Here is a 24,389-nt window from a genome sequence, read left to right as displayed (position 1 = left end):
GGTGGATCGCAAAGTTCTTCAGAGTCCCTAAGGGAACTATGTCTATGTGGTGTCCATGCAGCATCCTGAAACCAGCAGCTATCCTGGGGGAGCCTGTGCTGCTTCGAGCTCAGACATCCCCAGCAAGGCCTCAGTCTTCAGGGGAGCCCGGCCTTCAGAGCGTGGAGCCCCCCATCTGGCTGCTGCGGGAATGCCTCACTCGAGAACGAATGCGCAGCCACTCGGTCAGCGCCCAAGAGCCCACACACAGGAGAACGCCTCTGCGCCACGCAGACCTAGTCCAAAACCTGAGGGCTGAAAAGGTAAGAAAACGGAGTCCAGACTGCACCCTCACGCCCAGGCAAATCTAGAGCAGAGATCTGAGGCTGGGCTCCCTAGGCATTTCAGGAGTTCACTTACCGCCAGCGACAGTGAAAACCTTGGGCCAAACTCAGGTCCCTGCGTATCAGCTTGGTGTCCACCCCTTTGCTCTTGGAACAACCCCAGGTACCCCGAGACCCTGCTGGCCTCTACATCTCTCCCCTCTCCCTTCTCCCTTCTCCCCTCTCCCCCCCCCTCCCCTCTCCCCTCTCCCCTCTCCTCCAGTTGCCCACCCACAGTGTTTCTAAGCCCGGCTCCATTCTAGCAACTAAGCTATCCCCAACTAGAGGCTCGCCCAAACTGGTAAAAATGTAAGTTCACGGTCTAATGTTCACTAGGACACTGTGTCAGGCCACACGGCAGATAGCTAGAACCAACTCATCTTGCAACATGGTGGCTTCATGGAGGGTCCTTTAAAAAGCTAAGATGAGGGGCTGGGGATTTAGCTCAGTGGTAGAGCGCTTACCTAGGAAGCGCAAGGCCCTGGGTTCGATCCCCAGCTCCGAAAAAAAGAACCAAAAAAAAAAAAAAAAGCTAAGATGAGAGATCTAGTGATTCTGTCCCTAGGTTGATACCAATAGGAAGTTCCTAAAGAGGGAGACGCAGCCCCACAAACACAGAACCATTTCACCATGACTGACAGATGCAGATGGTGCGGCCGGGAGCTGTTGCTTATGACCACACTGGGGTTGGGTTTGTTTGTTTGTTTTACTTTTTACCGTGTCAGGAGTACGACAGGCCCTGATAGACTCCGAAACTCCAAGTGAAGTGTGGGGGAGGGGTGGGGGGTGGAGTGGGGGCATAGGTGAAAGTGCAGGGTGCCTTCTGACGCCGCTGCAGACCAAGACAGATGGCCTAAAAATGGCCTGGATTTAGGTTCGCTGTGGGACAACAAGCACGCAGGAGCTATTTTAATTTCATGGTAGAGCAGACAGGAGCTGGGGTTGCTCATAGGGAAGAATGTTGGCTTTGTATGAAGGAAAAGAAGACGTCGTCAGACTAGACACATCGTCGCCACAGATGGCAGCAAAAAGCACAGGAAGAAAGTAGACAGGAAGACCTACGCATGTGCGAACTGGCCCAGGTTTATGACTAAGGACCTACCTGTGTGTAAACTGACCCAGGTTTATGAGTAGGACCTGCCCAAGTGTGAACTGGCCTAGATTTATAACTGGGACCTACCCATGTGTGAACTAGGCCAGGTTTATGACTGGGACCTGCCCATGTGTGAACTGGCCCGGGTTTATGACTGGGACCTACTCATGTGTGAATTGGCCCAGGTTTATGCCTGGGACTTGCCCATGTGTGAACTGGCCCAGGTTCATGACTAAGGACCTACCTGTGTGTAAACTGACCCAGGTTTATGAGTAGGACCTGCCCAAGTGTGAATTGGCCTAGATTTATAACTGGGACCTACCCATGTGTGAACTAGGCCAGGTTTATGACTGGGACCTGCCCAAGTGTGAACTGGCCCAGGTTTATGATTGGGACCTGCCCATGTGTGAACTGGCCCGGGTTTATGACTGGGATTTGCCCATGTGTGAACTGGCCTGGTTTATGACTGGGACCTGCCCATGTGTGAACTGGCCTGGTTTATGACTGGGACCTGCCCATGTGTGAACTGGCCCAATTTTATGAGGAGAAACACCAGATTCCTTTCACCTGTGAGAAGCCCAAACTTGCTTCCACCACCCTGGGCCAACTTCTTCATATTGCACTTCACCCTTCCTCATGTCTTACTCCCAAGAAACTTCTAGAAGTTCCGCTCTCAGTCCTTTGAAGACACCGTCATTGTTCAGCAAGTCTGAGTATATAAGTAACCAGAAGCATGGTGGCACCTAGAATATCTGTCACCGGCAGTGGAGACACCTGTAAGGGTGGGCACCATTCCCGACACACCTGAAGCACACCTGAAGCACACCTGAAGCACACAGCATGGTCTTCCACCATCCCAGTCTGCAGTCTGCTTCTGTTGCTCTAAGAAAGCACCTGGAACTGTGCAATCTGTTTGGCTCACGATTGTGGTGACTGGAAAAACTCAGGCGCCCTGCATCTGGAGAGGAACAAGCTGGTTGCATTTTACCATGGCTGAGGGGGAAGTGGGGGAAGCAGCAGGCAGCTTTGCAGAAGAGACATTTCACTCTCTCTAAAACTAATCAAATCAGGTGAGCATCCAATAGGCCCCGCCTCTTAAAGGGTCCACAACCAAAATCCCAGCACACAGATCTCTGATGTAAGGATTGTATCCTGACCGTGGTGTCCTCTTACGCAGTCTGTTAGTTTGATTGGTGATACACTGGGCTAGATTTTTAAAGGTAGGAAGAACCAGGTCAAATTCCCTTCCTCAGAGATAAAATAAAACCAGAAACATGAAATCATTTCAGCCCAGTCATCTCGTGTCTTCTGAGCATCCACAAGTCTCAGACTCCATTCCTGATACACGAGCCACCTGCCCTCCTCCTCTGAGCCTCACCTAGGAAGTCTTGCAGATTCTGGACATTCTGAGGGTAGGTCTGTCAGGGTATGAGCAGCCAGCCATCCACCATGGCCAGCAGAGGCTAAGGAAGACTCAGCCACAGCTAGGCATAATGAAAATGTTCATTTCATTTCAGAAAATGTTCCCTGAAGGGGACAGTCATGGTTGTATTTCTGAAGTCTTGAAAGAGAAAGGTCAGATCCTGGAGGTGGGGGAAGGGGCATGGAGGCAAACCCAGGAAACTCGTAGCCATTTCTTTCAAACGTGTTTTATCTACCTATTTACACCCATTACTTAGAGCTGTGATAGTGAGTCCCACCTGCTAACATAACAAAGTCTTCTGACTGCTTTCTGTGACTTCCACACTGCAGGTCCCGACCCACGACCCACCGCTGGGATCGTGACATCAGTTTAGTAGAGAAAGAGCCCAACTTGGGGAAAGGGAACAGGAAGTAGAATTGGGATCATGATCGAGTGGTGCCTCACACATACTGAAGATAAATGCGTTTCGAAACTGTTACATGTGTGTAACATTGTGTGTGTTTGGGTTTGCACGCGCATACATCCCAGTGGGGGAAGTGGTATTCTAGATCAGCGATGGAATCAGAGATTAACGTGCCTTAACAGACGTGTGTCAGCTATTGCTGCCTTGGTAACGCCGTGTAACGACCACAGAATCTCAATGGCCCAGGAAGCTCTGCCTTCTCACAGGCCTGAGTCAGTCAGAGAGCTCTGTTCTCTGATTGGCTGACTCACATATTTGGGAGAAGCAAACCTAAGATGAATGTGGCAGGGGTGACCGGGGAAACCTGGCCTACTATGTTGACGTGAGCTGGAGGGCAGATGTTCTAACAACTACCACTGTGATCATGTAAGGCACTTAGCATGTGACACACAAGAAACTCAGCGATGGTTGGACAGGGAAGGAAGGGGTGCCTGAAGCTAGAAGAATTGTCTTAAAACCAAAATCACTTTACTGATTTTCTGACATTAATAGAAAGGAAAGATTGGTTTTGGCTGAATTCGTTTGTTTGTTTCTGTGTAGCCCAGGCTGGCCTTGAACACCTGACCCTCCAATCTCAATGCAAGATAGTCTTTTTTTTTTTTAATTTTAGATTATTTCATTTGTTTTATGAATGCTTCGAAAGTATGCATGTACGTGGACTGTGTATGTGCCTGCCGGAGACCCTAGAATTTGTATTACAAATGTTTGTGAACTACAATATGGATGAAGGGAATCAAACCCAGGTTCTCTGCAGGAGCAACGGGTGCTCTTAAACACTCTCCAAGGTAGTTTTTTTTTTAAAGATTTATTTTATTTATTTCATGTATATGAGTACACTGTAGGTGTCTTCAGACACAACAGAAAGGGACATCAGATCTCATTACAGATGGTTGTGAGCCACCATGTGGTTGCTGGGAATTGAACTCAGGACCTCTGGATGAGCAGTCAGTGCTCTTAACCGCTGAGCCATCTCTCCAGCCCTAGTCTTTTTTTTTTTTTTTTTTTTTAAGGTCTCATATCCTTGTGATTTTGAAAGGCCTTGGCACAATCCCTCACTCATATGACAATTTAAAAATAAAAGAAGTTTGCACAGTTGTATTAGCTTTCCATCGCTGTGATAAAGTACCCAATCTCACAGTCAGTAGGTTCTGCCCCTTGCTTTGGGCCCAAGGCCTCACAGTCCACTGTAGAGGGGGGTGTGGCAGGGGAGTCCCAGCCACTTCATAGCATCTGGAAGGCAAAGAAAGAGACCGAGGGGGCCAGGTTCTCAATATTGCTTTCAAGACAAAGCTCCCAATGTCTGAACTTCCTCCTACTAAACCCACCCCTTAGACCCCTTAGATGCCCCACCAACTCCCAAGAGTGCCCCAGGCTTGAGACTAAAACTCTAACACCTTGGGCTTTGGGAAACACTTCAGTTTATAGAATAATCATAATTTCATGGAGCTTGTCCTCTTTAGACCTGGGGAGTCTCTCTCCCCCTCTCCCCCTCTCCCCCTCTCCCCCTCCCCCCTCTCCCTCTCTCCCCCTCTCCCTCTCCATCTCCATCTCTATCTCTATATCTTTCTTTGCTTGCTCATATCCATTTTCTGAAACTAGAGACAGCCACTCATGACCTAAGCTGGCCTGCATGCCTGCCTTTCTTCTTCCATTCATCCACCCATCTATCCATTCATTCATCCATCCATCCATTTATTCATCCTCCTTCCCATCCTCCCACCCATCCTCCTACCTATCCTCCCACCCATCCTCTCATCCATCCTCCCACCCATCCTCCCACCCATCCTCTCACCCATTCCCCCTCCCTCCCTCCCTCCCTCCCTCCCACCCATCCTCTCATCCATCCTCCCACCCATCCTCCCACCCATTCTCTCATCCATTCCCCCTCCCTCCCTCCCTCCCTCCCTCCCTCCCTCCCTCCCTCTTTCCCTTCCTAGAATACTTGATTTTTCAAAAGGGAAGTTATCTTGAGTCAGAGGCAGGGATAGAGCAGGAAGGCCCAGGGAGAAATAGATTTTTCAAAGGGATACTTTATTCGATTAATTAGTCAATTCCCCTGTCGAGGAAGAGGAATTATCTGTAAACCACCCTGACAGAGGAGACTCTTCCTGCAAGGAGCAGAAGGAAGCTTTGCCATTAACCATGGAAGAACTCATTTACGATGTAAATGAGCAACCAGCAGGCAAATGAACCCTTCTGGGAAAAGCATTCTAATCATAAACCTGCTTGCCTTGGGGGAGCTGCAAAACGAGGGGCGAGCAGAAGCAGGGCTCCTAGAACTCCCTCTAACAGGGCCTATGAGGGGAGGGTCTGGGAATTTGCTGCGAAATTGCATTTGAGTGCCGCAAGTGCAGAGCTTGGCAGAGGCTGGTGTCTCTAAAAGCCCAATGCACGTTTGCAGACTGACTTATTACGATTGCCACTACGTAAATAAGCCACGCTATTTGGATATAAAATAGTCAGATGTTTCCCTTTGTTTTTTATTTGTAGGGAAACAAGTCATTCAAGCAGTCTTTTTGTGTGTGATAGAATGTGACTTACTGGCCATGGTTGTTGGGAAGTTTCAAGCCCTGCCAAGCACAGGAGCGTCCAGAAGGGACATGTGTTTTCTCCGCTTCGTGCTCCAAATTTGCCTTAAAACCACGCAGTTACAGGAAAGCCTGATTTATATTTTCAAGGAACAGCGCGATAATGGCCCTGTTTTGTTGCGGCACTTTTTCCAAAAGCGTATCTTTATTGCTGCCTTTCTCTTTCAAAAGAACTTGGCTGATGATCATTGGATTTTCACTTTCCTCGGTGCCACGAAAATCCAATGAAGTGTCTCAGGACAGCAAGAATTTGGTTTACATGGCCGCAGACTTGGAGCCTGTCACACCTCTAGTTGCCTTTACTCTGTTCCTTCTTTTGATGGGAGGTGCAAAAGCAGGCAGAGGTTTGTGTACACACATAACCAAGAGGCAAAGAACCACAGAAACACTAGGAAGACACAGCGCACACCGGGCCAGATGCCTAAAGGCCGCCAGTGTATCCTACATGGATACTGGGGGTGGCTGGGGGTGGGCATTGTCTGCAGGGTCTGGCTCTGGGGAGTAGTGGTCACATCTCATGCATAAACGAAAATTATCGTAGAATCCTTTGTAAATGACACAATCACACTGGCTTGCGGGTATCCTGCCCTTTGTGGCTGTTGTTAATGGAGGTCTTTACTCTACTATGTCAGTGAAGGATTAAAAATTAATAATAAGCCGCCTAGCTACCCAAAAAGAAGAGGTAGGGTCTGTGAGAACATGAACTTTTCGCCCCTCCCTTGCTGTACAATGGTTCCCGGAACATTCTTGCATGAAAGGTTTCCTGGAACAGCCACAATGACCCATAGCCTCCGGCCACAATGGTCCAATGGCCCTGTAAAATGTCACTACCCCTAATCACAATGTCACAAAGTCCTAAATTGTATGGGCAGTTTATGGTTTTGGAATTCCCCTCCTCCCTCCCTCTTGATCCCCCTGGTTTGTGGTTTTTTCCTTTATAAGCTCTGTGAAAATTCAGGTCGGGGTCGAACTCCTCTACTCCCTGTGTGGCGTATGAGTCTCGACCCCAGCATGCTGGCCTGAGCTCTCGTTTCATCTCGCTCACAATAAATCTTCCTCGTGTGATTACAGCAGGTCGGTGTCTGTGTCCTACTGGGTGCGCGTCTTTCCCGAGACTTGAGTGGGGGGCTCCCTTCGGGGGTCTTTCATTTGGGGGCTCGTCCGGGATCTGCGCGACCACCCAGGGGTCCTAGACCCACTTGGAGGTAAGATTCTCTGTTTTATCTCAGCGCTGTGTCTGGGTCTGTGTCTATGTTCTGTCTGGGAATCTGGTGCGATCGCTGTTTCGGTTTTGCGGACGCTCAGTGAGACCGCGCTCCAGGAAGGAGAGCGGGTGGATAGGGATAGACGTGTCCAGGTACCCACCGTCCGTTCGCCCTGGGAGACGTCCCAGGAGGACAAGGGGGGACCAGGGACGCCTGGTGAACCCCATCTGATAGGTCCAGAGGAGACTTTACTCCTTGACGACCTGTTTGTTAGGCAAGGTCTGCGACCTGCCGATCAGTTTCAGTGCCTCTGGTCGACACGAAGTCGACGTCGGTTTTGTTTTTTTTTTTTTTTTCTCTTTTGTTTGTGCTCGTGTGTGTGAGTGTGTGTGAATTAAGTCCTGTAGTCTGTGTTTTTCGGTACCGGTTTAAGGTCTTAGTGCACTGTCTGGGCAGATGAAGGATTCCTGCCCTGTGCACGGGTGGAAGAAGGTTCCCCACCCCGAAATGGCGCCTGTGAGTAGATGAAGGATTCCTACTCCGAATAGTCTTTTTCTTTCTTTTTTTCCTTTTTAGAAAGCGCACCGGGGGACGCCCCAATCGCGCAGGCTCTGGGACTCGTGAGAGACGTTCCACGAGTCAGCCTTTGTTGGGTCCTGGCTCTGGGACGCGTGAGAAACGTTCCTCGAGCCGAATTTTGTCGGGAGGACCCGGCAACGGACAGTCAAAAAGATCTGACTGTGACTTTGGAGGTCGAGTTCGGCTGCCTATTTAAGTATAGGCACGGACAAGTGTGCTTAGATGTGTTAGTGTCTGTTGTCTGTATTCTGTTTCTGTGTTTGGTATCCCGGAAGCAGCTAAGGTTAAGCTGCAGTTTGGGCCAGGTACTGAAGGTACCAGGCATCTGTGGAAATTGGTTATAGGATGCTTTGTCTTGGTCTTGTTTGTCTGGATTGTTTTCTGTGGTATTGTCCAGTGTTTTTTTGACTTTTGTTTCGTGTTTGAATTTGGACTGACGACCGTGTTTAAAATCTTGGACTGACGACTGTGTTTGAAATCATGAAACTGTTTGCTTTGTTCGTTGAAGAGTTTTACTTGGTCCCCTTAATGCTTAGTAAGAAACTTAATCTTATGGACCCCGCTCTAGTGGCGGTGTGTTGGTTGATAGCCAAAGTTAATTTTTAAAATAGTGTTTTATCTGTGCTTGTGCTCGCAGCACACAGTAGAGGGGAGCGAAATTAGCTGCGGAGCTGCTGCAGCGAGCATGGGGACTTCTCAAGTCTCACCCAATTTTTCTGGCTCTTCAGGAGCTGTTTAAAAGGAAAAGGCTTAAGGTAAAAAGAAACACTATAGAGAGATTTCTTAGTGAATTACTACACCTTGCTTCGCGATCTCTGGGAATCTCATGGTGGACAGCTGAGATAAGCTGGAAAAGGATTTAAATTTTGCTTGGGAGCAAAGAATCTTAAAGGCGGAGTTTCAGCCGGTATGACACTTAGTGCATAACTGCCTAAAAGATCAAAAATGCTGTTAACAGGCTAAAAAAAAAAAAAAAAAAAAAAAAAAGAGGGACAGGCTGTGTCCCCGCCAGCGGGGACCCAGTTATTCAGGGTCCCGAAGAGGCTTTCTACCTGTGGGCCAAAATGGGGGTGAAGAGAAGAAGGAGACCAAGCAAAAGTTCTGTTGTCAAGGTCTCGTTTATTGGGATGAACATTGCAGCTTTTAAGGCTTTCAGGTAGGGGGAGTGACCTTTGTGAAATATGAAGGAGGGGGAGATGAGGGTATAGGCAGTGATAGCTGGAGGCAAAGAAGTCAGGCGATGAGGTCAGGTGGTGGAGACACTGGGTGTTGACTGAGGAGATAACTGGTATCTGCTCGAGCTGAGGCATCCCTTGAATGTTATACTCCTGTGCCGTAAATTCATGGGAGAGGCTTTATCCAACAATCTTAAGATTTATGGCAGTCATCTTCGGGGTGAGTCTCTGTGGCCAAACAGCCCAGAGTCACTTTGAACCATGCAGTCAAAAAGCGGCTAGGCCCAAATCCAATACGGCTCCGTGCATCTCCCCCATTTTTCTTTTATAAAAGACCATTAGGTGGAAGTAGTGGTCTGAGAGAGATCAGACATGCCTCACAGAGTGCCCAGCTCGGCCATGGTGAGCCACTCTTGCAGTTAGGACTGCACCCCAATGGCTAGGAATGAACTTATGCTGTAACACACCGTTCTGGGCTATACGTGTGTGTTATTGGGGGAGAAACTGGGCAGAGGAGCATTTGACCGGCCCGCACGTTTAAACGGGGTGTAGCCACCTCTGTCTTAGGATCGACCTCTCAAACCCCAGCCTCTCTGTCATAGGACCACCTTGTCGCCCTCAAGGCTCCATGTCTAGATTGGTCAAGGGTCAGAGGAAGTTGCCCGTCACTGAGGAAAGCTACATTGGATCATCTTCTCATTCCTCTTACTTGAGCCCAGGGGCGAAGGAGCAGGAGCCAGATGGCATTAATATAAGAGATTGTGGAAATTGAGCCTCTCCCGATAAGTTGTAGGCACCTCATCTGGTTCTCCTCAGCTGCTATGGCCATACCACCAAGGACCTAGTCAAGCCTCTCCTGTAATAAAATTTAGAATTCCCAATTGTTAGCAACTACTCCAGAAAGTTCACCCACTGTGCTTGCTTAACAATAGATTTGGGGAGGGTAGCTCCAGACACTGCAGACACAATGGCTGCAGCAGTAATGGCTGCTACAATAGCAGCGAAAATGCCAAGGTCTTTCCCAGGACAGTTCAGGATCGGTCATTCTTCTCTGGAACAACCAGCAGGCAATGGGACCATGTCTGAGATCTGCAAAACAGGGCAGAGTTCCCCAGTCCACAGCAGCTTCCACCAAGCAACAGTGCACAGAGGGTCGGAGCGCAGGCCGTGGTGGGACGGGACACAATGACTGCAGCAACGCCAGAATTTCTGTGATGACAAAAGATGAGTGGGAATCCTCCATATTCCTCCAAGGACACAGGAATGACTCCAGGGACCCGAACCAGGAGAGCTGAATCTTCATGCTCCCAGGATCAGCAAGTCTCACCAGCCACTCGGGCAGCTGGCACACTCCTGTAGCATCCTGTAGAAAAAACACAAAGATTCCCTCTTCCCCATATAAAATATCTGAACAGGATCATGCCAATATGTGGATCTTTCTATTTCACCTTGGCAGAAGTATGCCTAGTTGTAGGGTGCCATAAACTCAGAGTGTTCCTTGGCATCCAAATTTTAAAATTGAAATAAAAGGAGCATATTTTAGCATACAGGGATAACTCCCCTTTTTTATTTGTTAAAATATTATTTATTAAGATAAGTCCTTAAGGATTAAATTGAGGACACTGAGCACTTGTATTTATAAATTTACTTTTATACCAAATTATTGTCTCCAGCATTACTGTTTTGGATATATAAAGAATGAGATTTTTTGACTAATTGTTCCTATGTAAGGCCTATAATCTGTCTGGTATCATTGTCCTCCCTTGCTAAGTGGTCTAGGCAATCTAATTTGAGTTCTTAAATGGCCTATAAAGGAACAGTACTTAGTGCTCTTAACCACTAAGCCATCTCTCCAGCCCCTCACCAGCTTTATTTACCTAAACATAAGCATTAATTAGAGATGCCAAATCCTATAAATACTGTACTAGAAATCCCTGAGCCGGCAAGGTGAGGCTGGGAGTTGAAAGTAAGCAAATGGAGTCTTCCTCTTTTCAAGAGGGTGTGTTATCAACTCCATTACCATTTTCAAAGAGCTGGGTCTATGGTTTTGTTTAGTTGTCTGAGCCAGAGCACTGAAAGGACAGTGAGTTGTCAGACAATTCACACTGAAATCACTTTGATTTTAAGTAGAAAACCTGCCTCTAATATAGCATTAAGTAATTGTAAAATTTGAGGGCTAGTAGTATCTAAAAAAAAAAACAAAAGAACGAAAACTTTTTAATCAATTGTAAAACCACAAGCCACACATTGGCTATCAGCGTATGAATTGAAAGCTTGATTTTTAACATTTAAAAACAGTGGCTACAGCACGTAATGTAATTTAATAATCTGTGTTGAAGCGGGGGAAACTCAAGAGAATAAACAAGTGATCCAATCATACATGTAGCCTTTTCATTAGATGAACCACCTATAAATACACTAAGTGCATTTTCTATGGGTTGCATGCACAAATTTACAGTAAATACAAAAGCATGCAAGGAGTAAAATTATCAATTTTGCCTGAAATTTGTATATGTAATAGGCCAAATATCAGTATTTTGTAATAACCAATTTGATTGCTGTTTGGAATAAGGTATGTTTCACCAGGTTTCTTTTTAAAATACTTCCATGACTCTAGCCTACAATTTTGTACTAATGACAAAAGCTTTATCTCCAATGAGGATAACAAAGTTAAGTCCTCTGGTAAGGTGAGGTACTTTGGCAATTAACATATAAAGCTCATTTAGAGAGCAAAAGTTTGTAGTAAAAATTTCTATATACACTTAAAGATTTAAAGTTCTAACTTCTTACATTGAAGAAGCGACAAAATTACATAATATAAGGCTATTAGCCATTCTTTAGTAAAAATTTTAATGATATCACTTTATGGGCTCTCTAAAATTATAAGCAAGCTCACGAAATGAAAACTCACAATCGCCAGGACGTAAACAAATTGTATAAAAACAATCCTCTAAATCTATCTTGAAATGGCAGTTGGATAAGCAAACAAGCTGTAATGTTCTCACAAGTTCTAAAACCTCATCAATCCTTTTTAAATCCTGTAACAATCTCTACCTGTTTGATTTTTTTCTTAATGTAACACTGACAATCTTTAATCACAATCTTTAAGATCTCTTTGTAACACCAGAGCACAGCCACAACTTTGGAAAGTCACCTGAATTCTGAGTATGTGACTAGGCAGCTGTTCTTGGGACAGTGGAATTAGCATCAAAATACAGTAACTTTAGGGCAAACCACACCTTTGGCTATGATTGCCAATTCCTACATGTGAACGCACGATGGTGCGGTCTCCAATACCTCAACAAAGAGACACTGCCCTAAAATCTTTTAGAAGCCTGGTTTTTAGAATAAGAATTCCATAAAAATATTACCTCAATTTGGACCTGTTTCCCTAGGTTGGCTCATATCCAAATTACAGTTTTAAGCCAACTTTCTGTTACCAATGTTACACCTTTTAAGCTGTGAAGCTCCTGGTGTCTTTAGGATCAGCTAGTATAAACATTTAGCCAGCCCCTGGGGAGCTTGTCCAGCAGACTTAGGCTTCTAGCTACAGATGTAGGCTCCAAAAGCCAATTGAAACTGTTTTTTATGCATTGTTCCCTTCTTGAAACGAGTTAAAACCAAGTCAAGGTGTGAACGACTGGCAGATAAAGTTTTTATCATTTTTTTCTTTTGAACACGAAACATAAAACATTTAAACAACGAGAAACAAAGACCACAGACATAAACTGACAGACATGGATAGCTTGGTGCACCAAGGACACACAATAGACATAGAGGGAAAAAACTAGATGGTGTCCCACGATAGGGACCCACATATCCTACCTATGGAACCCAGAACTAGAAATAAGCATTTCTCCAATAGGAGCCAGCAGAGAGGCAGGACGTCTCCTGCCTTTCTTCTGTTCCCAGGAGAGCCCTGAAAAGTTTTTCTCTTTCTCCAAAGCATCCGTGGAGAGTCCGGGAGGACTGTTTTTCCCAAACCCATTCTCTTTCATGTCTAGGGTGTAAACTATCTCTAGTCAGGATCCAAAGACTAAAATATAACTCTAAAAGAACGCATATGCAAAAACACTTTACCATTACCTTGTCCCTTTTTTATTACAAGTTTTACTTAAGCTAGCCCCACACTGCTTAAAATTAACCAGGGACACCTTTCATCAATAAAACAAAAAAACTTGATTAAGTCCTTTTTCTTAACTCTTAATCCTCTCTCCCTGAGTGAGCGCTTGATCTCTCCTATGAAACAAGCCTCCTAAATCCATACCTTCCCCATGGCAATTAGACGACAATTATTCGACCGGTCCTTACCTCCTTCTCCAGCGACGCACGAGCGATGCGGCCTGAAGAGTCCTTGATTCCCGCTGCAGCTCTCTTATCTCCATCGTCCTGTAGTCGGCCTTGCTTCGGGGTCCCTGTGTTCGGGCGCCACTTGTCCCCGCCAGCGGGGACCCAGTTATTCAGGGTCCCGAAGAGGCTTTCTACCTGTGGGCCAAAATGGGGGTGAAGAGAAGAAGGAGACCAAGCAAAAGTTCTGTTGTCAAGGTCTCGTTTATTGGGATGAACATTGCAGCTTTTAAGGCTTTCAGGTAGGGGGAGTGACCTTTGTGAAATATGAAGGAGGGGGAGATGAGGGTATAGGCAGTGATAGCTGGAGGCAAAGAAGTCAGGCGATGAGGTCAGGTGGTGGAGACACTGGGTGTTGACTGAGGAGATAACTGGTATCTGCTCGAGCTGAGGCATCCCTTGAATGTTATACTCCTGTGCCGTAAATTCATGGGAGAGGCTTTATCCAACAATCTTAAGATTTATGGCAGTCATCTTCGGGGTGAGTCTCTGTGGCCAAACAGCCCAGAGTCACTTTGAACCATGCAGTCAAAAAGCGGCTAGGCCCAAATCCAATATGGCTCCGTGCAAGGCTGTGTTAGAAATGCTACAGGAAGAATAATCTAAAAAGGCTGAGAGCTAGGTGGGGCTATAAGGAAAACAAGAATAGGAAAGGAATTTCTGACATTTGCTCACAGAAGGAGAGTGCTCATTTAGAGAAGTTCTTTAAGGAAGCCTGCCTTATCTGCTGTCTTTATTCCAAGGGAGGAGTCAGTCTCCAGCACTAAATTACTTGGAGGTAGCCAAGGTCAGGATTAATGTTTTCTTTTCCATGGGCCTTTAAACCCAGTGAGACAGTTTGGTAAAGGGCTACTACTGAGGTCCTGATAGCCCCAGGTGAACTGGTTACAATTCTTTTATCAGCCCCCTGGCATCTAGCACCCAGGTTCTAACCATCTCTCCATCCTTTTGTTATTAGTTGTTACTAGAAGCCTAGTGTCATTTGGAGGCTGGTTCTCTTGAGAGGCAAAGCCATGGAGCTGACACTGACAATGGCCTTTTTGCTCCAAGAAAGGCCTCCTGGTTTAGCTGTGTGACTAAATGCTGTTTGCCCTCTTCGGTAGACTCTATTCTCAAGATTCTCTTGTTTTCTCACCATCCCATTTGATATGCTTGTTAGTAACTGTTACAGGTCTTCTTTACCACTGAGGAAAGACGGAATCCTACTAGAGGCCAGAAAAAAAAAAAAAAAGGGTTCCAACACGCATAGAAGGCCCTCACTTCTGCCTGCTCTCTTCATACCCCTGAAGGTAGGGAGTGCTCCAGGTCTGCCCCCAGGCTCCAAGGGTGGGTCTCCTAGGGGCTGGAAAATGCCCCACCAATCTGGCTAAGATAAGGAAAAGATATGAAGAGAAAGTTACAGAAACTTGAAGGGTTAAGCTAAGTCGCTGAGAGAGTTATTGTAAGTTGATGCATGGTTCAGGGTCTGTGCAGAAAAGTGGACAGCACCTAATAGCTGTAGAAGAAGATGCAGAGAGACAGAAAAAAAAAAGAAAGAAAGAAAGAAGGTAAAAAGAGCAGGAAGCTAGGGAAGAAAAGAGACTAAAAGAAGAGGAAATTAGAGAGCTAAAGAGAGATAAAAGACAAGAGAGGAACATATACTGGCCACAGTAGTTAGGGAACCTAGGAAGACAGTACCTGGCAACAGAAGAGAATTCCTGGCTAAAGATCAGTGTGCCTAATGCAAAGAAAAAAAAAAAAAAGACACTGGGTCAGGGACTGCCCCAGAAAGAACAAGAGGGGACACTGGAGAGCCTCTTGGTCCTAGAGTGCTGGCTATGTACAGAGATAGAAGGGAAGTGTGGATGCAGGGACCCAATGCTCTGTGCTCCTATGCCCCCCTCCAGTGGGCCAATATCCAAAGACCTTGGGTACAGGGGCCTACTGGCAACAAACAATACTTATGGACTGCCCGAAGAACAGTGGACCTTGGCGTGGGCCGGGTAACCCACTAGTTCATAGTCATCCCTGACTGCCCCTATCCCTTGCTCATGAGAAAATTGCTCTCCAAAATGGCTTGCGTGGGCTGAAATGGCTGGGTGAGGCCATGTGTATGCATATCTACAGACTGTGTATGCGGAGCTTAAGACCTGTCTCAGTGCACCAGTACCTGATGCTGGGAGATGAATGGCTTAGCGCTGTTCTACTTGGAACATATCACTCCTGCCAGCCGGGCACTAACAATTATCACCCAATCCAGGACTTAAACTGTGATAGAGTGGCTGATGTTCTGCCTTTGAATAGAGTGTCCCAAAAGATGGGACCACTGGTCAGCTGCCATGGACTAGATTCTCCACCGGTTGGGGACAATCTGGTCACCTTGCTGCCCAATCCGGACCTGGAGCCACCACAGCACGAGTGTCAAGTACTGGCAGAAGCCCATGGGTGGAGGAAAGACCTCTGCGACTGGCTGATTGACCCCTGCTGAAAGCCGAGGACCTTGTCCACAGACGGGAACAGTTCTCTTCATGAATGAAGGTCAGAGACAAGTGGGTGCTGCCATGGTGGACAATACAATGTCATCTGGGATGGCTGAACCTCTACCCCCCCCAGTACATCAGCACTGCAGATGCCTTTACCATCTCTTGGATGCCCTGGTGAAGCCAACAACTGTGAGTACTATTCATTGCTCAGGATATCAGGAGGGAAGAGATTCAGTGACATGGGGCAATAACGAAGCAGATAAAGTGGCTCGAAAAATGGTTATGCAGGAGCCCATCCTGGTTGCAGGCCTGCAAGAGACAGCCACTGGGAACTGGGATCGGACTAAGGGATGGCCTCACTTAGAAAAGGCCCAAATTGCTTAAAAGATAAAGGACAATGGCACATTGAGGGGAAAGCTATACTTCCCAGAGAACAAAGAAAAGACTCACTTTGCCAAATACAGAAATGGACTCAATTAGGAGATAAAAAGTTTGTCCAAGTAGTTAAGTGTATGTAATAGACTTTAAGATTTTAGCCAGAGAGACAGTAGAAAGTATAAGGTATGTCAATAAGTGAATGCTTAGCAAGCAAACAGGGCAAAGAGACCTAGAGAGTTTGGTGAAAAGTCGAAGTGAACTTCACTGAGATAAAACCAGAAAAATATAATCACAAGTATCTCCTAGTGCTTGTAGATACTTTTTCAGGAATAGATAGAAGCTTTCCTCACCAAACAAGAGACGGCCTCTGCAATCATCAAGAAGATACTGGAAGAAATCTTCCTCCGATTTGGAATGCCCAAGGTAATCTGGTCAGACAATGGCCCTACTTTCGTTGCCAAGGTAAGCCAGGGTGTGGCCAAGTATTTAGAGGTCGATTGGAAATTACATTGTATTTACAGACCTCAAAGTTCAGGACAGGTAGGGTAAATAAATAGAACTCTAAAAGAGACCCTGACCAAATTAACCATGGAGACTGGCACAGACTGGGTGACACTCCTTCCCTCTTGCTCTCTTCAGAGCAAGAAATACCCTTCCAGATTCAGCCTTACCCCCTTTGAGATCTTATATGGGGCCTCAGCCCCCCTGACTGTATTAGATGATGTTACTGAACCAACATGTCATAGTGCCATAGTAATAATGATTTGTGTGCCAGGCTAAAAGACCTACAGGTGATACAGAAAGAAATCTGCTCACAGCTGACAGCAGCCTATGCCCCGGAGACCCCTGAGACATCCCATCAGTTCCAGGTTGCAGCTACACTGAGTCCAGACACTCGAGCCTCGCTGGAAAGGACCGTACCTGGTGCTGCTGACCACCCTGACAGCTGTCAATTCTCAGCCCTCACCAGCCATGTACTAGCTGTTGGGGCTGAGAGCTAGAGGGAAACTCAGTCATGTTTGTCCTGGGTTCTATCAAGATAGGTGTGGGATAGGCTTGATTTCCATTACAAATGATGTAACATTGCATATGTTAGTACTCTTAACACTTCTTGGGACTGTGCCTCAGGGATCACAGTCCGTATAAGCTTAGAAGTTCTAAAAGCTAGTCATGACCTTGGTGGATAGGCTTGGATAGTGTCCAGGTTAGAATCCTCATGTTAAGACTACAATACCAAGCTGTTATGCTAGATGAAGCTGAGTTCTCCATGAAGTTCTAGGATTAGAACTATTAACAAAAAAAGAAGAAGTGGGGAATGAAGGATTAAAAATTAATAATAAGCCGCCTAGCTACCCAAAAAGAAGAGGTAGGGTCTGTGAGAACATGAACTTTTCGCCCCTCCCTTGCTGTACAATGGTTCCCGGAACATTCTTGCATGAAAGGTTTCCTGGAACAGCCACAATGACCCATAGCCTCCGGCCACAATGGTCCAATGGCCCTGTAAAATGTCACTACCCCTAATCACAATGTCACAAAGTCCTAAATTGTATGGGCAGTTTATGGTTTTGGAATTCCCCTCCTCCCTCCCTCTTGATCCCCCTGGTTTGTGGTTTTTTCCTTTATAAGCTCTGTGAAAATTCAGGTTGGGGTCGAACTCCTCTACTCCCTGTGTGGCGTATGAGTCTCGACCCCAGCATGCTGGCCTGAGCTCTCGTTTCATCTCGCTCACAATAAATCTTCCTCGTGTGATTACAGCAGGTCGGTGTCTGTGTCCTACTGGGTGCGCGTCTTTCCCGAGACTTGAGTGGGGGGCTCCCTTCGGGGGTCTTTCATCAGCAGTATTTCTAGTACATTCGTAGAACAAATAGAAGTTAGTGTCTTTCCAGATGGGTGGGGGCGGGGCTCTCCTGGGAGGCGGGGCAACAGGTCCTTGCTGTTGTTACTTGTTCTTTTATTCTGGAATGGAGATCCAGGAAGGCGAAAGACCAACTCACTAACTATTGGGTCACTCAAGATAGAATTTGAAAGCTGTTTGTATCTTATTAAGATGGCGGCTTACCCAATAGCTTGGGGTTGGCCTGAGTTTTATGGAGGAAAGGGGGCAGGACCACTTTGGAGGTCGGTACACATCAATTTCAGACGATCCTGGTCGGGGAAAAGCCACTCTCTGTCACTGTCATAGGTCACACTGCGGTTTAACTCGGCCTTCCCTGGTATTTGGGGATCTGTACTGGCTTTAAAAAAAAAAAAAAACTTCTTTTTTATATGGTAGATAAAAGACTGGGAGTGAGAACATGCACTCTGGAGATCTGTTTACTGAGCTGAGGCGCTCCAAGAGAGAGCCTGCCTCTTTCCAGTCAAAATGTTTAGCCAAAATAACGCCCACTAAATGGAAGGCCTGGTGCCTGGTGGTATCTCTTCCCGGAAGGCCGATGACACAGCTGAGCTACCAAGTTGTTGCAATTTCAGTGTTTGGAGTCTCTGCTGGTTCTGTTCTAACCCCAGCCCCAAATTCCGGCAACAGGCTGGGTGGTGTAAACCGGAAGGGAGAGAGAAGAGAAAGGGATCTTGAGAGAGGATGAGGGTAGGCACTGACGTGGAGGAAATAAAAGAAGAAGAAACATCAGAAGCTGGACTGGGGGAAGAAGGAAGAGTGAGAATTCACCGTGATTCTAAAGACAGTGTTCAGGATCTGGTTCAGGATCCAACCCCGGGACCCCTGTACGTTTGAACTTCCTCTGAGCACACCGGACGGGACGCCTGAGGGTTCCCAGGAGTTATGCTGGGGAGGACAGCTCTGCCCTCTTTTCCTTGAGAAAAATCTTCGTGTTGTTGATTCTAATTTGCTTCTTTTTGTCTTGGTGAGATCGAACAGCAAGTGACTCTGGGAGAGCTACGACGCTTAAAAGCACTCTTTCAGGTAAGAGCTGGCCAGGTAAACTTTGAAACACCCATCTGGGCCTTTGATTCTTTACTTGATATTTGATTTTTTTTTTTCAGTACAAAGTACAAACTTTTAAAACTTCAATGAAATAGTCACAAAGAGTAATTGTTTCGATCGTCGTTTCTTATCGTAATTAAAAACAAGTTGCTTTTATTAGTTTAACCGATTCAAAATGAGCCTAATTAGACATTCAGTTGTGTACTGACCTGTTCTATCCTGCACTGGACAGAACGCAGTGTCTGTAAGTTCCCAGCTGACTGTTTTCTTTCTTTTTATCTTTTACATTTTTTTTTTTTTGTAGGAACATGAGAAGAGAGGAAGCCAGCTGCTAGATATGGAAACGTTCAAATGCATAATGAAGCAGAGTATGAGGTCCCATGGCAAAGTAAGTGGGGGTTGTACATAGCCGATCGTGCAGACCACAGTTAATGCTGTAAACACTGAGCCAATGAGATCCGGGCATCCCTGTGAGCTCCGCTCCTCTCCTCTCCACTAAGACCTGACTGGTTCACCAGACAGTTTGTTGGTATTCTGTCTAAGCTCCACCCCCACGGTTACCTGGCAACAGCCACGTATGCTCCGCCCCATGGTTACCTGGCAACAACCAGGCATGCGGGACACTATAAAGGGGACTGCTTGCCCTTTCCTCATCCTCTTTTTCTCTTCTCTGCTCTCTTGCCCTCTTCGCCTTTGTCCCTGTCTCTTCTCTCACCATTCCTCTCCCCACTTCCCTCCTCGTGCCCATGGCCGGCCTTTACATCTCCCCTCTTCTACTCTTCTTCTCTCATTAAACCTTTCCACGTGGAATTATGTTGGCTTGGTGTGGTCTGTCCGGACGCGAGCCGACATTTAAATCCCAACATAGTTGACTTGGAAAGGGCTTTAAATCACTTGGTGAACCGGAGCAGTGAGATATTTAGAGACTTTGCTTAGGAGGGAAACGGGACTCACCAGATTGTTGCTTACTTGCGTATATGCTTTTATTCCAAAGACAACCACTTAACTTCTCTTCAGTCTTCCTCCACTTCCCTGACAGCGGTAATAAACCAGTTTACTCATTTTCTGCCATTTTGGTTAGCTCAGGATACAACATTTTTTTTTAATTTTATTTTACTTTTTATTTCCTTTTGTATTCTTTGATAATTTTGTATACACATTGTGGTTATTGGAATAGGTGTGGGTCCCATAGATTCATGTGTCTGAATGCTTGGGCATAGGGAGTGGCGCTATTAGCAGGTGTGGTCTTGTTGGAGTGGGTGTGGCTTTGTTGGAGTGGGTGTGGCTTTGTTAGAGTGGGTGTGGCTTTGTTAGAGTGGGTGTGGCTTTGTTAGAGTGGGTGTGGCTTTGTTAGAGAAGTATGTATGTCACTGTGGGGGCGGGCTTTGAGGTGGAGCTATGCCCAGTGTGGCCCACAGTCTCCTTCTACTGCCTTTGGATCAAGATGTAGACCTCTCAGCTCCTTCGCCAGCCCCATGCCTGCCTGGATGCTGCCATGCTTCCCGCCATGATGATAACAGACTAAACCTCTGAACCTGTAAAGCCAGCTTCAATGAAATGTTTCCCTTTATAAAAAATTGCTGTGGTCGTGTTGTCTCTTCACAACAATAAAACCCTAACTAAGACACACATGCGATACACATCTTGAATTTTGGTCATTTTTTTTACATCTGTTTGTTGCCTTCTCTTATCCCTCCTCCATTCCTCCCAAACTCTTTTTGTTCCCAACAGCTCCCCCCAGCACCCCCCCCACACACACACACCCTTTTGTATCACGGTTCTGTTGTTGTTTAGTTGTTTTGATGGCTTGACGAATTTAATGAGGATTGCTTGCCTGCGCATAGGTGGGGTTTGTTTTCTGAAGCATAAGCCAGTTGCTAGAAAATAGTCTTAATGAGCAAGACTATAGGGGGCTGAAGGGAATTCTCTCGGCTGGTGAAATGCTTGATTCAGAAGCACAGAATCTGAGTTTAACTCACAACTAAAGATCTGGGTGTGGTGTCACACATCTGTAACCACAGCCCCCCCCCGGGGGGGGTGGCAAAACCAGGAGGCCTGTGGGAACTTAATGGCCAACCAGTCTAACAACACTGCTGATCTTTAGGTTCAGTGAGACACTGTCTTAAAACATAAGATGGAGAGCCAAAGAGGAAGATGCCTGATGTCCACCTCTGGCCTCCGAGTGCATGTGCACACACACACTCGCACACCTGAACATGTTCTCACACATACACCACACCCACAAGATTTTACTCGTGAAATGAGTTGTATATGATAAAGGACAGGCTGCTTAGGTGCTGCCCGTCAAGATCCCACGGTTGTCTCTTGTTAAAGAAGAAAATTCAACACGGAAGTCTAAGATCTGGGCCCGGAGGGCTGTTACCCCCCAAATCTATTTCTTAGCCAGCGAGCTTCAGGGAAGTTAGTCTGGCATCTCCAAGCCTCTCTTTTCAGTGGTCAAAGGGAGCAGGGGAGAGATGGCTCCAGAATGGGGCTGCTCTGCTACTCTGGGGTCTGACGGAACTCGACACACAGAGAGCCTTAGGCCATGTGAGTAGACAGTCAGAAATCAATAACTCTCTGTTCAATAAGTGATAAAGATCTTCATAGTTCCTCATGGTGCTCTGTGCTAAATTTTAGTCAGCGTAAACAGTATGGACAGAGCGGTGTCTGTCTTGGATTCTCCTAGAATGAGGTAGACATTCTCTCTCTCTCTCCCCCTCCCCCCATCTCGTGTGTGTATGTGTATGTGTGTGGTGTGTGTATATGTGTGTGTGGTGTGTGTGTGTATGTGTGTGTGGTGTGTGTGTATGTGCGTGTGTGTCTATGTGTGTCTATGTGTGTGTGGCGTATGTATGTGTGTGTATGGCGTATGTATGTGTGTGTATGTGTGTGTGGTGTGTGTGTATGTGTGTGTGTGGTGTGTGTATCTGTGTGTATGTGTATGTGGTGTGCTTGTGTATGTGTGTGTATGTGTGTGTATGTGTGTGTGGTGTGTGTGTATATGTGTGTATGTGTGTGTATGTGTGTATATGTGTGTGTATGTGTGTGTGTATGTGTGTGTGGTGTGTGTGTGTATGTGTGTGTGGTGTGTGTGTATGTGCGTGTGTGTCTATGTGTGTCTATGTGTGTGTGGCGTATGTATGTGTGTGTATGTGTGTGTGGTGTGTGTGTATGTGTGTGTGTGGTGTGTGTATCTGTGTGTATGTGTATGTGGTGTGCTTGTGTATGTGTGTGTATGTGTGTGTATGTGTGTGTGGTGTGTGTGTATGTGTGTATGTGTGTGTATGTGTGTATGTGTGTATATGTGTGTATGTGTGTGTGTGTATGTGTGTGGTGTGTGTGTGTATATGTGTGTGTGTCTGTGTGTGTATGTGTGTGTGGTGTGTGTGTATATGTGTGTATGTGTGTGTGTGTCTGTGTATGTGTGTGTATGTGTATGGTGTGTGTGTGTATGTGTGTGTGTCTGTGTGTGTATGTGTGTGTGTGTGGTGTGTGTATATATGTGTATGTGTGTCTGTGTCTGTGTATGTGTGTGTATGTGTGTGTATGGTGTGGTGTGTGTGTGTATGTGTGTGTGTCTGTGTTCAGTGACAAGGAGGCCAGAAGACGACGTTGGATGTCCTAGAGCTGGAGTTACAGATGGCTGTGAGTTACCTGACATGGGTACTTGGAACTGAACTTAGGTCCTTCGAAAAAGCAGCAGCACACTTAACCGCTGAGCCAGCCCTCGAGCCCAGATCTTAGCACGTCAACTTGAGTGTCCTTCCATCACGAGAGGCTAGTATGAAACTTCGACAAACAGAGCTCAAACAACTTGTCCACTGTCAAATGTAGTTCTTGTCATGAGGCAGTCTTGTGTGTGTGGTGTATCTGTTGGTTTAAGGTTTAACTGCAATTACAGATAGCCCTTCAACCAGTGGGGTCCATGGGACAGACAGACCTTTTATCTTTCAGCTCTGAAACCTTGACCTCTCCCAGAGTTTGGCATATACTTGGTGGTCACTATGGAGTTTCCCAATGGCCCCCATGATGAGTCCTATTCATTCAGTAACATGTGCACCCCAGCTCTGGGCTGAGCCCAGGGTCACTTTTAGCAGGGTCACTCCTGGCACAGCCTTGGGGGAATAGATTGAGTCCTGCACAACACAATCTTCATGCCGTGATTTACATCCAGAGCCGTGGAGGGACCATCCCCACCCCCACATATACTGAAGCTCTCCCAGGCTCTGATGGGGTCTGACAGGCAGGCTGAATCCAGGCAGCGATGGCTACCACCCTGAGATTTCTGTTCTCTGTTTCATCTTTGATTCCAGGCTTTTGAGTGAGGCCATCCCTCACTAACCATGTGTTTGTCTGAAGTCTGGCACCTCTGCGCGAACCTCTTTCCTCAATACCAGCGAAGCCTATTGACCTTTTCTTTTCCTTCCCAGAGTATCGGGCAAATAGAACAACTCTTCATGAAAGTCGACTGCGAGGCCGTGGGGAGAATCACGTGGGTAAGTCACGTCGTGTAGATCCATCTTAACTTTGGTAAGGAATGTACATGACACTCCACTGGGAGGCTGGCTTCGTCCCTTTGGCCACTCCAAGCTGAACCAAGGTAAAGTGCTTGCTAGCAACTTTCAAATTCCTGTATGAAGGAGCTTAGCTGGGAACCTCAGTAGCTCAGGGCGGGCTCCACATAGGGTCCCCTAAAACCAAGAGTGGGAGTCATGGTCACCACTTCACCAGAGAGAAAACAGAGGTCAAGAAATCCCTTGGGTCGAAGGTTGCCGGCGGCCAACACCGTGAGCCCCTGCAGAGGGTTTGCAGCCGGGACTGTCACAGCATAGGTCCTCCAGGACTGTCACCACCATCATCATTACTCAGTTTTCAGTGCGTGGTTATGAAGAGGTAGGACATCTGCTTGTAGCACTCTTGGCCGTTGTGCCCGTCATCCCACCACCACTGTCTGGGTGTGACTTAAGTTTAAAAATGACAGATTGAGGGGCTGGGGATTTAGCTTAGTGGTAGAGCGCTTACCTAGGAAGCACAAGGCCCTGGGTTCGGTCCCCAGCTCCGAAAAAAAGAACCAAAAAAAAAAAAAAAATGACAGATTGAGCAGTATGCCATCTCTATTCAGACCTCTGGTCAATTCGCCAGCCCAGTCAGATGGAAGGGTTTCCCGTTCTCACCTGGTTTCTAAAGAAGCGTTCAAGGCTCCTGCCCACAAAAAGAAAGCTAGCGAAGTGGGGGCTTGGGAGACATGGAGAGGAAATAAAATTCCTCAAGTCCCACGCTACCCACCTCCATGTCACAGGTTCAAGGCTACCTTCCCCCCCCCCTTTTTTTAAAGCCACAAAGTTCCTTTTTATGGGCATCCTGCTAAAA

The 24,389-nt window shown here is 46.7% G+C and overlaps 1 protein-coding gene across 1 annotated transcript in view; it reads left to right on the top strand.

The window, feature by feature from the left end:
- Positions 1 to 24,389, top strand: part of Wdr95l (WD40 repeat domain 95 like) — a 35,390-nt gene that overhangs the window by 5,567 nt on the left and 5,434 nt on the right. The window contains exons 2-5 of the mRNA XM_039089921.2: positions 62 to 302; positions 18,942 to 18,995; positions 19,321 to 19,404; positions 23,450 to 23,515. Coding sequence (XP_038945849.1) covers positions 62 to 302; positions 18,942 to 18,995; positions 19,321 to 19,404; positions 23,450 to 23,515 — 445 coding nt within the window. The remainder of the gene's footprint in view (positions 1 to 61; positions 303 to 18,941; positions 18,996 to 19,320; positions 19,405 to 23,449; positions 23,516 to 24,389) is intronic.

Source organism: Rattus norvegicus, chromosome 12 (genome assembly GCF_036323735.1).
Source record: "Rattus norvegicus strain BN/NHsdMcwi chromosome 12, GRCr8, whole genome shotgun sequence".
Lineage (NCBI taxonomy): Eukaryota > Metazoa > Chordata > Mammalia > Rodentia > Muridae > Rattus > Rattus norvegicus.
Note: the sequence above shows the minus strand (reverse complement) of the source record. Positions and strands in the feature narration are given on the sequence as shown.